At 43.2% G+C, this 16,382-nt stretch overlaps 1 protein-coding gene across 1 annotated transcript in view; it reads right to left on the bottom strand.

Moving 5' to 3' along the window:
* Positions 1-16,382, bottom strand: part of ATL1 (atlastin GTPase 1) — a 343,474-nt gene that overhangs the window by 266,520 nt on the left and 60,572 nt on the right. Inside the window, exon 3 of the mRNA XM_053697651.1 lies at positions 15,103-15,237. Within this exon, the coding sequence (XP_053553626.1) occupies positions 15,103-15,237 (135 nt within the window). The remainder of the gene's footprint in view (positions 1-15,102; positions 15,238-16,382) is intronic.

Raw genomic sequence — 16,382 nt, 5'->3', positions numbered from 1 at the left:
CCGAGGGAAAAAGGAAAAATAGGAGAAACATCACAGTATAAAGGTGCCAGAAGAAATAATATAAAAAGGGAGCCGCCCAACAAAAAATAAATTACGGGCAGGGTCATGGACTCTTCCTGCCAGGAAGGAAAGGAATTTATCTGGTAAGCATAAATTATGTTTTCCTTCCATAAGGCAGGCAGAGTCCACAACTTCATTCCATACTGTTGGGAAAACTATACCCAAGCTGCAGAGGACATTGAAGGAATAACGGGAGGGAACGAAAAGAGGCGGACACTATTCTGAGGGCACCATAGCCTGCAAAACTTTTCTCCTGAAAGCTGCTTCAGCCAAAGCAAACACCTCAAACTTATCAAATTTAGAAAAAAAGTGTGTAAGGAGGTCCAGGTAGCCGCCTTACAAATCTGATCCATAGAGGCTTCGTTCTTAAAAGCCTAGGAGGAAGCCATTGCTCTAGTGGAATGAGCCATTATCCTCTCAGGAGGCTGTCTCCCCGCTGTCTCATAAGCTAAGTGGATAACACTCCTCAACCAGAAAGAGAGGGAAGTCGTAGTAGCCTTCTGTGCCTTATGCTTCCCTGTATAAATGACAAACAAAGAGGAAGATTGTCTGAATTCCTTAGTAGCCTGAAGATAGAACTTCAAGGCAGAAACCACATTTAGATTGTGAAGCAAACGTTCCTTCGCTGAAAAAGGATTAGGACACAAGGAAGGAACAACAATTTCTTGATTTTACAATCCAACACCACCTTAGGGAGAAACCCTAATTCAGTATGTAAAACTGCCTTATCAGCATGGAAACCAGATACGGGGGGGTCACATTGCAAAGCAATAATCTCAGAAACTCTGCGCGCAGAGGCAATAGCAAACAAAAAAAGAAGCTTCCAAGATAACAATTTAGGGGCATATCTATCGAGCTTCGTACAAAGCTTAAAGCCCTGAGTTTCCGGCGAGCCTTCAGAAACACAATTCAACCCAAAACGAGTACGATCGGGGTTGATTGACACCCCGTGCTGGAGGCCAATCTACAGGGGGCGGCGTTGCTGGTGCAATGCTGAGTACAGAAAGCGTACTGCTCTCCGCTATCAGCGAGGTCTGTCGGACCTGATCCGCACTGTCGGATCAGGTCAGACAGACCTTTGTTAAATAGGCCCCAGATCTAACCACAGGTCTGATCCTAGTCAGAGCCTTAACAAAAGACTGCACATACAGAAACTCAGCCAGACAATCTCTTGTGCAGTAAAACCAACAGGGCAGATATCTGTCACTTCAGGGAACTAGCAGATAGACCCTTTTCCAGTCCATCCTGGAGAAAAGATAAAATTCTGGCAACCTTAACCTTATGCCAGGAAAAGCCCCGCTCTTCACACCAGTACAAGTAAGTCCTCCACACTTTATGGTAGATACGACGAGTAACTGGCTTACTAGCTTGAACCAGAGTGTCGATAACACTCTCAGAAAACCCTCTCTTGGCTAAGACTAAGCGTTGAATCTCCACGCAGTCAGCCTCAGAGAATCTAGATTTTGATGAATGAAGGGTCCCTGTATTAGCAGATCTCTGCAACAAGGTAACCTCCACTGAGGAGATGAGGACATCCCCACCAGATCCACAAACCACGTCCATCGCAGCCACGATGGAGCAATCAGAATCACTGATGCTCGCTCCTGCTTGATGCGAGCCACCACACAAGGCAGAAGTGGTAATGGAGGAAAAAGATATGAGTCTGGACCTCCATGGTACTGATAGGGCATCTATCAGTTCCACCTGAGGATCCCTCGACCCGTACCTGGGTAGCTTGGTATTGAGGCAGGATGCCATTAGATCTATCTCCGGCGTCCCCCACTCGCTGCATATCTCTGCAAACACACCTTGGGGTGGAGAGACTATTCCCCTGGGTGAAAGGATTGCCTGCTGAGGAAGTCCGCTTCCCAGTTGTCCACACCCGGAATGTGGATCGTTGACAGCGTACATGTGTGAGTCTCCGCCCACTCAAGTATACTTCTCTCATCGCCAAGTGACTTCTCGTTCCCCCCTGATGGTTGATGTAGGCAACCGAGGTTATATTGTCTGTTTGGAATCTGATAAACTGGGACGAACCCAGAAGGGGCCAAGCCTTCAAGGCATTGAAGATTGCCCGGAGTTCCAATATATTGATCGGAAGGGAGGACTCCTCCTGAGTCTACAGCCCTTGTGACTTCTTGGCACACCAAACGGCTCCCCAGCCAGAAAGGCTTGCGTCCGTAGTCACAATCTCCTAGGACGGTCTCAAAAAGAACGTGCCTTGGAACAGATAATCTGGACTCTCAACAGGTTGTCCAGCACAATCTGTTGGGACAGATCTGAATGGACGCCGTTCCATTGTCTCAGCATGCATAGTTGTAAGGGTCTGAGATGGAATCTGGTAAACAGAATGATGTCCATACAGGACACCATGAGTCCGATCACCTCTATACAATGGGCCACTGAGGGTCTCAAGGAGGGCTGGAGGGCAAGACATGCAGTAGTTAGCTTACCGGGACAATTTCTCCTAGAGAGGCAGTCCTCTATTCTGGTCTTGTAGACAGTCTGGAGAGTAGGAATCTGCCCCTGGGCGGATGAGATTTGAATCTTATCCGGTATCCCTGACATACAACCTCCAGGACCCAATGATCCTGTACATCCTTGAACCAAGCGTCTGAAAAAAGAGACAGTCTGCCCCCTACTCGATACAATCCCGGATCAGGGGCCACCCCTTCATGCAGATTTCTTCTCGGTGGTCTTCTTAGTCTGTTTGGACTTATTCCAGGAATGAGCCGGCTTCCAAGTACTCTTGGGCTGCTCGGATTTGGATGCGGATTGCTGTCGTTGTGATTTGTCAGAAGGAAAGGAATGAAAATTAGACAATTGCCGTCCCTTAGGCCTATTCTTCTTATCCTGCGGAAGGAAGGCACCTTTCCCTTACTAACCGTAGAAATCATGGAGTCTAGCCCTGGACCGAATAAAATCTTCCCCTTGAAAGGAAGAGAAAGGAATCTGGATTTAGAAGTCATATCCGCAGACCAAGAATTCAACCAGAGAGCCCGGCGGGCTAGAACTGCAAAGCCAGAAGCCTTTGCATTTAGACGAATAATCTGCATATTCGCGTCACAGATGAAGGAGTTAGCAATTCTCAGAGCTTTAATTCTCTCCTGAATATCCTCGAGGGAAGTCTCCACCTCAATGAGCTCTGACAGAGTGTCGCACCAGTAGGTAGCTGCTCCAGCAACCGCAGCTACAGCCGATTTAAATAAAATCCCTGTATGTTGAAACATCTTCCTCAGAAAAGTTTCCATTTTCTTGTCCATAGGCTATTTAAAAGAAGAACTATCCTCCAGAGGGATAGTAGTACGCTATTCTTTCCTATTACTATTAATGTTCACCATCTTAACAGGCACAGGAAAAGTCAGAGGGACCTTCCTGTCTTCATAAACCCTGTCTAATTTAGTGATCTTAGGTTACTCAGGGAGTTTAGCCTCTGGAACCTCTAGCGTAGACAGAACCTACTTTAATTAAAAAAAATGCAGAGGCTCAATTTTAAATCTAAAGGAGGATTCCTCCGCTGAAGGAGGTTTAGAAACTGAAGACTCTGACTCAGAAAGTTCACCCTCTGAAGCTACAGAGGTTAACTCATACTGGGATAGCTGGGACATAGTTGCTAAATCCAACAAATATTTAGATGACTCTAGGTCAGGAGAACTATGTTTAACCTTTCTCTTGTGTTTGCGGCCCTGAGTGCCTTACCTCCCTGTAGCAGACACTGCTGATTGTAACTGCGTGGTAAAGTCCGCAGGAAAAAAGCCCCCTCCAGATGGAGGATTAGTTGAGCCGTGGGGAACTGCATGTGGAGCGGGTAACGTAGAAAGGGTAGTAATCTCTCGGGACACAGATTCCTGAGAGGTAGACGGCTCAGAGGGGCTAATAACTCTATGAGTATTAGGAGGCTTTTCTCCCCTCTTAGACTTTGGAACAGTGCTTAAGCAAATGGAACAAAATTGAGCAGGCAGGCAAACCATGGCCTCCTCACAATAGAAACAGGAATAATTAATCAGTACAGAAGGAGCGGAACCTTCTAATGTAGTATCAGAGTCCTCCATAGCTAAGATATATCCACAGAAGGACAGACAAAAAAAGCTTTTATTCAAAAAACGGCACCTTTATAATCCCGATGGCTGGGGCACTCACCACCTCCTAGGCCCAGACAGCTAACAGTGAAAACGTTCTCCTTAGGAGTGATGTCCGCAGCAGGATCGTAGGAAAATGAAAAGACCGCACCGGTCACGTAGTGCGTAGAACAGGACTTCTCCTGCTATGAAAAAGGCGCTAAGCTATTATGTGCTGCGCAACACTCAAAAACGAAAGTGAAACCTGTTTGTTCCAAGTCAAAAGCACACAGTCTATGAGCCCAAATAAACTCTCACATTAAAGCAGTTATAAATAACTCCTAGATGTTCAAATAATCTCCCTGAAGGAGATATTAACTCTTGATCCTATTGAGGAATAAAGGAGCTACACTGTGACCCTGTATAGCAAAAGTGAAAATATAAAAAAACGGTCTTACCCCCAGGATCCATGCTGTGGAACAGATACAGCCTCTCAAGTGTGACAGTCTTGCAGATACTCTCTGACAAACAGGCCCATTTATCAAGCTCCGTATGGAGCTTGAAGGGCCGTGTTTCTGGCGAGTCTTCAGACTCGCCAGAAACACAAGTTATGAAGCAGCGGTCTAAAGACCGCTGCTTCATAACCCTGTCCGCCTGCTCTGAGCAGGCGGACAGGAACCGCCGGAAATCAACCCGATCGAATACGATCGGGTTGATTGACAGCTCCCTGCTGGCGGCCGATTGGCCGCGAGTCAGCAGGGGGCGGCGTTGCACCAGCAGCTCTTGTGAGCTGCTGGTGCAATGTTAAATGTGGAGAGCGTATTGCTCTCCGCATTTAGCGAGGTCTTGCGGACCTGATCCGCAGTGTCGGATCAGGTCCGCAAGCCCTTTGATAAATGGGCCCCCTGGACTTGAGTGTGTAATAGCAAGCAGTGAAACTCGTCAACACTCAGGAGCTGTTAGGCGACAGTCAGGATGGGTTCGCAGAAAAACTTTCCCTGCATCTCCAGACTCCATAACTTTCATCAATACTCTCACTGAGAGGTTGACATGATTACTTAAAACTCCGCTCCTTTCTTGAAGGGAACATACCCATTACAGGACTATCCAAATCTTCTGACACTTCTCTGCCACCTCCTATAGTGACGAAAGGCCAAGAATGACTGGGGGATAGGGGAAGTGGGAGGAATATTTAAGCATTTGGTTGGGGTGTCTTTGCCTCCTCCTGGTGGCCAGGTGTTGTATTTCCCAACAGTAAGGAATTAAGTTGTGGACTCTCATTGCCTTATGGAAGAAAACAGCTGAAAATGCAGCTCCCAATAGATTGTGATCAAGAACTGCATTGATTAGGGTTCATGTCTTTGGTTAGCTGGGTACTTTTCCAGTGAAAAACTATTTTTCAGTGATAAATTATTACTATGGGTATTTCTACAAGTATATTTTGAGTCAATAAGTACTAGAAATATGTAAAATACCTTAAAGGGACACAAAATCCAACATTTTTCTTTTATGATTTAGGCAGAACATGTGATTTTAAACAACTTTTTAATTTACTTCTATTATCTAATTTGCTTCATTCTGTTGGTATCCTTAGTTGAAAAGCATACCTTTGTAAGCAATGGAGTAGCAATGCATTACTGGGAGCTAGCTGGTGATTGGTGGCTGCACACAAATGCCTCTTGTCATTGGTTCAGCAGATGTATTCAGCTAGCTCCAAGAGTGCTTACCTGCTCTTTCAACAAATGGTGCAAAGAGAATGAATCAAATTTGATAACAGAAGCAAATTGGAAAGATAATTAAAATCCCATGCTCTATCTGAATAATGAAAAAACAGAATTTATGCTTACCTGATAAATTTCTTTCTCTTGTGATGTATCGAGTCCACGGATTCATCCATACTTGTGGGATATTCTCCTTCCTAACAGGAAGTGGCAAAGAGAGCACCCACAGCAGAGCTGTCTATATAGCTCCTCCCTTAGCTTCACCCCCCAGTCATTCGACCGAAAGCTAGGAAGAAAAAGGAGAAACTATAGGGTGCAGAGGTGACTGAAGTTTTTAAATAAAAATATACTACCTGTCTTAAACAGACAGGGCGGGCCGTGGACTCGATACATCACAAGAGAAAGAATTTTATCAGGTAAGCATAAATTTTGTTTTCTCTTGTAAGATGTATCGAGTCCACGGATTCATCCATACTTGTGGGATTCCAATAACAAAGCTTTAGGACACGGATGAAGGGAGGGACAAGACAGGTACCTTAAATGGAAGGCACCACTGCTTGTAGAACCTTTCTCCCAAAAATAGCCTCCGAAGAAGCAAAAGTATCGAATTTGTAAAATTTGGAAAAATTATGAAGCGAAGAGCAAGTCGTCGCCTTACAAATCTGTGCAACAGAAGCCTTATTTTTAAAAGCCCATGTGGAAGCCACTGCTTTAGTAGAATGAGCAGTAATCCTTTCAGGAGGCTGCAGGCCAGCAGTCTCATAAGCCAAACGGATTATGCTTTTCAGCCAAAAAGAAAGAGAGGTAGCCGTAGCTTTTTGGTCTCTCCGCTTACCAGAATAAACAACAAACAATGAAGATGTTAGACGAAAATCTTTGGTTGCTTGGAAGTAGAACTTTAAAGCACGAACCACATCAAGATTGTGCAACAGACGTTCCTTTTTTGAAGAAGGATTAGGACACAGCGAAGGAACAACAATTTCCTGATTGATATTCCTATTAAAAACAACCTTAGGAAGGAATCCAGGTTTGGTACGCAAAACCACCTTATCTGCATGGAAAACAAGATAAGGTGAGTCACACTGTAAAGCAGATAACTCAGAAACCCTTCGAGCCGAAGAGATAGCTACTAAAAACAGAACTTTCCAAGATAGAAGCTTAATATCTATAGAATGCATAGGTTCAAACGGAACCCCTAGAAGAACTTTAAGAACTAAGTTTAGGCTCCATGGGGGAGCAACAGGTGTGAATACAGGCTTGATTCTGACTAAAGCCTGACTAAACGCTTGAACGTCTGGGACATCTGCCAGACGCTTGTGTAAAAGAATAGACAAAGCAGAAATCTGTCCTTTTAAGGAGCTATCTGATAATCCCTTCTCCAATCCTTCTTGGAGAAAAGACAATATTCTAGGAATCCTAATCTTACTCCATGAGTAACCCTTGGATTCACACCAATAAAGATATTTGCCTGGTGACAGGCTTTCTAGCTTGAATCAGGGTATCAATGACCGACTCAGAGAAACCACGCTTTGATAAAATCAGGCGTTCAATCTCCAAGCAGTCAGACGCAGAGAAATTAGATTTGGATGCTTGAATGGACCTTGGATTGGCAGAGTCCACGGTGGAACAGATGACATGTCCACTAGGTCTGCATACCAAGTCCTGCATGGCCACGCAGGTGCTATCAGAATCACTGAAGCTCTGTCCTGCTTTAGGATAGATTTTTGGGGAAAAAACATAATTTATGCTTACCTGATAAATTTATTTCTCTTGTAGTGTATCCAGTCCACGGATCATCCATTACTTATGGGATATTAACTCCTCCCCAACAGGAAGTGCAAGAGGATTCACCCAGCGGAGCTGCTATATAGCTCCTCCCCTAACTGCCATTACCAGTCATTTGACCGAAAACATGCAGAGAAAGGAAAACCATAGGGTACAGTGGTGACTGTAGTTTAATGGAAAAATTACCTGCCTTAAAGTGACAGGGCGGGCCGTGGACTGGATACACTACAAGAGAAATAAATTTATCAGGTAAGCATAAATTATGTTTTCTCTTGTTAAGTGTATCCAGTCCACGGATCATCCATTACTTATGGGATACCAATACCAAAGCTAAAGTACACGGATGACGGGAGGGACAGGCAGGCTCTTTATACGGAAGGAACCACTGCCTGAAGAACCTTTCTCCCAAAAACAGCCTCCGAAGAAGCAAAAGTGTCAAATTTGGAAAATTTGGAAAAAGTATGAAGAGAAGACCAAGTTGCAGCCTTGCAAATCTGTTCAACAGAAGCCTCATTCTTAAAGGCCCAAGTGGAAGCCACAGCTCTAGTAGAATGTGCTGTAATTCTTTCAGGAGGCTGCTGTCCAGCAGTCTCATAGGCTAACCGTATTATGCTACGAAGCCAAAAGGAGAGAGAGGTAGCCGAAGCTTTTTGACCTCTCCTCTGACCAGAATAAACGACAAACAGGGAAGACGTTTGTCGAAAATCCTTAGTTGCCTGTAGATAAAATTTCAGGGCACGGACTACATCTAGATTGTGTAGCAGACGTTCCTTTTTCGAAGAAGGATTAGGACACAAAGATGTAACCACAATCTCTTGATTGATATTCCTGTTAGTGACCACCTTAGGTAGGAACCCAGGTTTAGTACGCAGAACTACCTTGTCTGAATGAAAAATCAGATAAGGAGAATCACAATGTAAGGCAGATAACTCAGAGACTCTTCGAGCCGAGGAAATCGCCATTAAAAACAGAACTTTCCAAGATAACAACTTGATATCAATGGAATGAAGGGGTTCAAACAGAACCCCCTGTAAAACATTAAGAACTAAGTTCAAACTCCATGGTGGAGCAACAGTTTTAAACACAGGCTTGATCCTAGCTAAAGCATGACAAAAAGCTTGAACGTCCGGAACTTCTGACAGACGTTTGTGTAAAAGAATGGACAGAGCTGAAATCTGTCCCTTTAAGGAACTAGCGGATAAACCCTTTTCTAAACCTTCTTGTAGAAAAGACAATATCCTCGGAATCCTAACCTTACTCCATGAGTAACTCTTGGATTCGCACCAATATAAGTATTTGCGCCATATCTTATGGTAAATCTTTCTGGTAACAGGCTTCCTAGCCTGTATTAAGGTATCAATAACTGACTCAGAAAAACCACGTTTTGATAAAATCAAGCGTTCAATTTCCAAGCAGTCAGCTTCAGAGAAATTAGATTTTGATGTTTGAAGGGACCCTGGATCAGAAGGTCCTGTTTCAGAGGTAGCGACCAAGGTGGACAGGATGACATGTCCACTAGATCTGCATACCAAGTCCTGCGTGGCCATGCAGGCGTTATTAGAATCACTGATGCTCTCTCCTGTTTGATTCTGGCAATCAATCGAGGAAGCATCGGGAAGGGTGGAAACACATAAGCCATCCCGAAGGTCCAAGGTGCTGTCAAAGCATCTATCAGAACCGCTCCCGGATCCCTGGATCTGGACCCGTAACGAGGAAGCTTGGCGTTCTGTCGAGACGCCATGAGATCTATCTCTGGTTTGCCCCAACGTCGAAGTATTTGGGCAAAGACCTCCGGATGAAGTTCCCACTCCTCCGGATGAAAAGTCTGACGACTTAAGAAATCCGCCTCCCAGTTCTCCACTCCCGGGATGTGGATTGCTGACAGGTGGCAAGAGTGAGACTCTGCCCAGCGAATTATCTTTGATACTTCCATCATTGCTAGGGAGCTTCTTGTCCCTCCCTGATGGTTGATGTAAGCTACAGTCGTGATGTTGTCCGACTGAAACCTGATGAACCCCCGAGTTGTTAACTGGGGCCAAGCCAGAAGGGCATTGAGAACTGCTCTCAATTCCAGAATGTTTATTGGTAGGAGACTCTCCTCCTGATTCCATTGTCCCTGAGCCTTCAGAGAATTCCAGACAGTGCCCCAACCTAGTAGGCTGGCGTCTGTTGTTACAATTGTCCAGTCCGGCCTGCTGAATGGCATCCCCCTGGACAGATGTGGCCGAGAAAGCCACCATAGAAGAGAATTTCTGGTCTCTTGATCCAGATTCAGAGTAGGGGACAAGTCTGATTAATCCCCATTCCACTGACTTAGCATGCACAATTGCAGCGGTCTGAGATGTAGACGTGCAAAGGGTACTATGTCCATTGCTGCTACCATTAAGCCGATCACCTCCATGCATTGAGCTACTGACGGGTGTTGAATGGAATGAAGGACACGGCATGCATTTTGAAGCTTTGTTAACCTGTCTTCTGTCAGGTAAATCTTCATTTCTACAGAATCTATAAGAGTCCCCAAGAAGGGAACTCTTGTGAGTGGAAAGAGAGAACTCTTCTTTTCGTTCACCTTCCATCCATGCGACCTTAGAAATGCCAGTACTAACTCTGTATGAGACTTGGCAGTTTGAAAGCTTGAAGCTTGTATCAGAATGTCGTCTAGGTACGGAGCTACCGCAATTCCTCGCGGTCTTAGTACCGCCAGAAGAGCACACAGAACCTTTGTGAAGATTCTCGGAGCCGTAGCCAATCCGAATGGAAGAGCTACAAACTGGTAATGCCTGTCTAGAAAGGCAAACCTTAGATACCGGTAATGATCTTTGTGAATCGGTATGTGAAGGTAAGCATCCTTTAAATCCACTGTGGTCATGTACTGACCCTTTTGGATCATGGGTAAAATTGTCCGAATAGTTTCCATTTTGAACGATGGAACTCTTAGGAATTTGTTTAGGATCTTTAAATCCAAGATTGGCCTGAAAGTTCCCTCTTTTTTGGGAACCACAAACAGATTTGAGTAAAACCCTTGTCCTTGTTCCGACCGCGGAACCGGATGGATCACTCCCATTAATAAAAGATCTTGTACGCAGCGTAGAAACGCCTCTTTCTTTATTTGGTTTGTTGACAACCTTGACAGATGAAATCTCCCTCTTGGGGGAGAGAATTTGAAGTCTAGAAGGTATCCCTGAGATATGATCTCTAACGCCCAGGGATCCTGGACATCTCTTGCCCAAGCCTGGGCGAAGAGAGAAAGTCTGCCCCCCACTAGATCCGTTCCCGGATCGGGGGCCCTCGATTCATGCTGTCTTAGGGGCAGCAGCAGGTTTCCTGGCCTGCTTGCCCTTGTTCCAGGACTGGTTAGGTCTCCAGCCTTGTCTGTAGCGAGCAACAGCTCCTTCCTGTTTTGGTGCAGAGGAAGTTGATGCTGCTCCTGCTTTGAAATTACGAAAGGAACGAAAATTAGACTGTCTAGCCTTAGGTTTGGCTCTGTCTTGAGGCAGGGCATGGCCTTTACCTCCTGTAATGTCAGCGATAATTTCTTTCAACCCGGGCCCGAATAAGGTCTGCCCTTTGAAAGGTATATTAAGCAATTTAGATTTAGAAGTAACGTCAGCTGACCAGGATTTTAGCCACAGTGCTCTGCGTGCCTGAATGGCGAATCCGGAATTCTTAGCCGTAAGTTTAGTTAAATGTACTACGGCATCTGAAATAAATGAGTTAGCTAACTTAAGGGCTTTAAGCTTGTGTGTAATCTCATCTAATGGAGCTGATTCAAGTGTCTCTTCCAGAGACTCAAACCAAAATGCTGCTGCAGCCGTGACAGGCGCAATGCATGCAAGAGGTTGCAATATAAAACCTTGTTGAACAAACATTTTCTTAAGGTAACCCTCTAACTTTTTATCCATTGGATCTGAAAAGGCACAGCTATCCTCCACCGGGATAGTGGTACGCTTAGCTAAAGTAGAAACTGCTCCCTCCACCTTAGGGACCGTTTGCCATAAGTCCCGTGTGGTGGCGTCTATTGGAAACATCTTTCTAAATATCGGAGGGGGTGAGAACGGCACACCGGGTCTATCCCACTCCTTAGTAACAATTTCAGTAAGTCTCTTAGGTATAGGAAAAACGTCAGTACTCGCCGGTACCGCAAAATATTTATCCAACCTACACATTTTCTCTGGTATTGCAACTGTGTTACAATCATTCAGAGCCGCTAACACCTCCCCTAGTAATACACGGAGGTTTTCCAGCTTAAATTTAAAATTTGAAATATCTGAATCCAGTTTGTTTGGATCAGAACCGTCACCCGCAGAATGAAGCTCTCCGTCCTCATGTTCTGCAAATTGTGACGCAGTGTCTGACATGGCCCTAATATTATCAGCGCACTCTGTTCTCACCCCAGAGTGATCACGCTTACCTCTTAGTTCTGGTAATTTAGCCAAAACTTCAGTCATAACAGTAGCCATATCCTGTAATGTGATTTGTAATGGCCGCCCAGATGTACTCGGCGCTACAATATCACGCACCTCCCGAGCGGGAGATGCAGGTACTGACACGTGAGGCGAGTTAGTCGGCATAACTCTCCCCTCGTTGTTTGGTGAAATGTGTTCAATTTGTACAGATTGACTTTTATTTAAAGTAGCATCAATACAGTTAGTACATAAATTTCTATTGGGCTCCACTTTGGCTTTAGCACATATAGCACAGATATCTTCCTCTGAATCAGACATGTTTAACACACTAGCAAATAAACTAGCAACTTGGAAATACTTTTCAAGTAATTTACTATAATATGAAAACGTACTGTGCCTATAAGAAGCACAGAAAAAGTTATGACAGTTGAAAATTAATAAACTGAAAAGTTATAGCATCAAATCTTTGTAAAAAACACAATTTTAGCAAAGGATTGCTCCCATTAGCAAAGGATAACTAACCCTGATAGCAGAAAAAAAAAAAAAAAAAATACAGAAATAAACTTTTTTTTTTTTTTTTTTTTTTATCACAGTCAACTACAATCTCACAGCTCTGCTGTGAGTGATTACCTCCCTCAAAACAAGTTTTGAAGACCCCTGAGTTCTGTAGAGATGAACCGGATCATGCAGGGAAGACAATAAACTTCTGACTGAATTTTTTGATGCGTAGTAAAAGCACCAAAAAAGGTCCCTCCCCCTCACACATAACAGTGAGAGAGATCAGTAAACTGTCATAAATTAAATAAAACGACTGCCAAGTGGAAAAAAATAGTGCCCAAAACATTTTTTCACCCAGTACCTCAGAAAATTAAACGATTTTACATGCCAGCAAAAAACGTTTAACATTAATAAATTGAGTGTTATTAAAAAGCCTGTTGCTAGTCCCTGCAAATTAGGCTAAAGTTTTATGCATACAGTATAATTCCAGTGAAGTGCCATTCCCCAGAATACTGAAGTGTAAAATATACATACATGACAGCCTGATACCAGTTGCTGCTACTGCATTTAAGGCTGAGTTTACATTATATCGGTATGGCAGAATTTTCTCATCAATTCCATTGTCAGAAAATAATAAGCTGCTACATACCTCTTTGCAGATTAATCTGCCCGCTGTCCCCTGATCTGAAGTTTACCTCTCCTCAGATGGCCGAGAAACAGCAATATGATCTTAACTACTCCGGCTAAAATCATAGAAAAACTCAGGTAGATTCTTCTTCAAATTCTACCAGAGAAGGAATAACACACTCCGGTGCTATTATAAAATAACAAACTTTTGATTGAAGGTATGAAACTAAGTATAATCACCACAGTCCTCTCACACATCCTATCTATTCGTTGGGTGCAAGAGAATGACTGGTAATGGCAGTTAGGGGAGGAGCTATATAGCAGCTCTGCTGGGTGAATCCTCTTGCACTTCCTGTTGGGGAGGAGTTAATATCCCATAAGTAATGGATGATCCGTGGACTGGATACACTTAACAAGAGAAAACTTCTTTTAGGTCCTCAAACACAGCAGGACCCTCTGGAGAAGCAGTTGGATGTCTTCAGAGTAAAAGAAACTGCGCAACTGAGGAGCGAAAATAGGCCCCTCCCACCTCACTCAATGTTAATGGGGCCTAAAAGAAACACACCAAAGTGTTTCTAAACTAGCCATGTGGGTTAATAACCCTTAAATCAGCCACAATGACCCCTTAAAGTCCCTCAAAAAACGTTGTTTTCAATAAAAAAAAACGTTTTTCCCATAAGTGCCACAAGTAACAAATGAGCCCTTTATGCAAGCTGGGATTCTCTATTAAGTGTCTGAATACAGCTTACCCTTCCCTCATGGGGATATTGTCAGCCTTTCCTAGAATTATCACAGTCTGTCTAGAAAAAAATTGACTGAACATACCTCAATGCAGCTTAGCATGCAAACCGTTCCCCCAACTGAAGTTTTCCTGTACTCCTCAGCCTCTGTGGGAACAGCAGTGGATCTTAGTTACAAAGTGCTAAGATCATCATCCTCCTTGCAGAAATATTCATCCCTTTTCTGCCAGAGAGTGAATAGTACACACCGGTACCATTTAAAATAACAAACTTTTGCTTGAGAAAATAAAAACTAACATTTTTGTCACCACACTCACTTTACCCTTCCTAGCAGTTAGCAGGCAAAGAGAATGACTGGGGGGGTGGAGCTAAGGGAGGAGCTATATAGACAGCTCTGCTGTGGGTGCTCTCTTTGCCACTTCCTGTTAGGAAGGAGAATATCCCACAAGTATGGATGAATCCGTGGACTCGATACATCTTACAAGAGAAAAAAAATGTGGGTTCCATGTCCCTTTAATTACATCTACAACTAAAAGTGACACTATGTTTTAAATAAATAATGATTTTTAAATTTGTTCATGTATTTAACTGTAATCAGAAGTTTGTAAATCTTGATTAAATATATATATAATTATTTTTACTAAGGAAGCCTGGCACTTTCAAGAACCAGATGTATTCAATCCTCATTAATACTAAAAATACACACACTCTAGCCTCACACTGAGTATTACCTTTTGGGCACGTCTACATGTTTGCATATTTCATCACTGCATCCTCAGTAGCTTTCTATGCACACTGCACATTAGAGCCATATACAGAAAGCACAGCTCTGTAGCAAAAATCACTAAATATACATTTATGACATATGTAACACCATGAATGAGGTCACAGGCTCACTGCTTATGCGCTCTATTTTTATTTTCATCCATATCATTACACCCATAATGGTCAACACAGAGGAGGATTGTAAAGATGCAGAAGGCATTTCAACTATTTCTTATAGTAAATGGAAAATGTATTCAACAACATTGTAGCAACAATACACATCACTGGATTACAAGAATGTTCCTTCAGTCTAACTCAGTGTGCCAGGAATATACATGTCCGTTCATCTTACACAATTCATTAAACCTGATTACAGCCTTGATGAGTAGGTTATGGTTAAAGTAATCCTATGGAATATATGAATGAGAATGAAATACTGTACCTTGTCCCCATCAGGTTTATCCACCAGGAAGATTTCACTCCATATCTGAATTCCTGTAGTTTCCCGTTCAGACCCACCTCTCCAGGAGAAGCCGGACAGTGGTTCGTTATAATCTCCTAGCCAATCGACTGGTTCCTATGAATTAAGGCAAATGATAATAAATGCATTACACATTAAAGGGATATGAAACCCCCAAAAATGTATTTTGTGATTCAGACAGAGCATACAACTAGGGTTACCACCCATCCCTTTAAACACAGGACACTTATGAGTTACACATGCTGCAAGGTGTGCAGGGAGGAATATGAATAGTGCTGTCCAGAAACACAATGCATGTTCCTCTCTGCACACCCTGCAGCATGTGTAACTCATAAGTGTCCAGGAAAACATGGCTGAGGTGGCAACCCTACAAACAACTTCAAAAAAGTTTTGGTTATTAAATTTGCTTTGTTCCCATTATATTTTTTATTGAATGACAGGAAATAGTGCTACACTACAGAAAAAAAACACCTAAATAAAATAATTATACCTAAACTGGGTACTGGCCGACAGCTGCCAGTACCTAAGATGGCAGACACCATTTAGGAGGGAGGAGGGTTAGAGAGCTATTTGGGAGGGATCAGGGAGGTGGGATGGTAAAGGGGAGATCCTACACTGCAGAAAATAACTACATGTTTAAAATTAATTTATGCAAAAATGTAAAAAAGCCCTAAAACTTAATACTGGCAGACTGCCAGTACCAAAGATTGTTTGGGAGGGATCAGAGAGATGGGAAGTGTCAGTTGGGAGGGTAATCCTTACACTAGAATACTATAACCCTTGCCAGCTAACTAACTAACCCCTTCACTGCCAGGGATGTGAAACCCAAGTGTTTTCTTTTGTGATTCTGATAGATAGATTCTCAGATAGAGCGTGCAATTTTAAGCAACTTTCTAATTTACTCCTACTATCAAATTTTCTTAGTTCTCTTGGTATTTATTTGAAAAAAATGGGCCGGCCTCTAAACTTACATTACTGCTTTTCTAACAACGATACCAAGAGAACAAAGAAAAAATGATAATAGGAGTAAATTAGAAACTTGGTTAAAATTGTATGCTCTATCTGAATCATGATAGCGATGTCTGGCGGACATGATACGCTACAGCATATGATGTTCCCCAGACATTGGTAAATCGGCCTCTATGTCCTCTCTAAAGCTCTCTGCTCTGGTGAGACTCTATAAGATGCCTTGCAAGGGCTTGTTTCAAAGGAAATTTTTACCTTCGGAACAGTAGTAATAT

This window comes from Bombina bombina, chromosome 1 (genome assembly GCF_027579735.1).
Source record: "Bombina bombina isolate aBomBom1 chromosome 1, aBomBom1.pri, whole genome shotgun sequence".
Taxonomy (NCBI): domain Eukaryota; kingdom Metazoa; phylum Chordata; class Amphibia; order Anura; family Bombinatoridae; genus Bombina; species Bombina bombina.
This window is presented reverse-complemented; position numbering and strand designations above follow the sequence as displayed.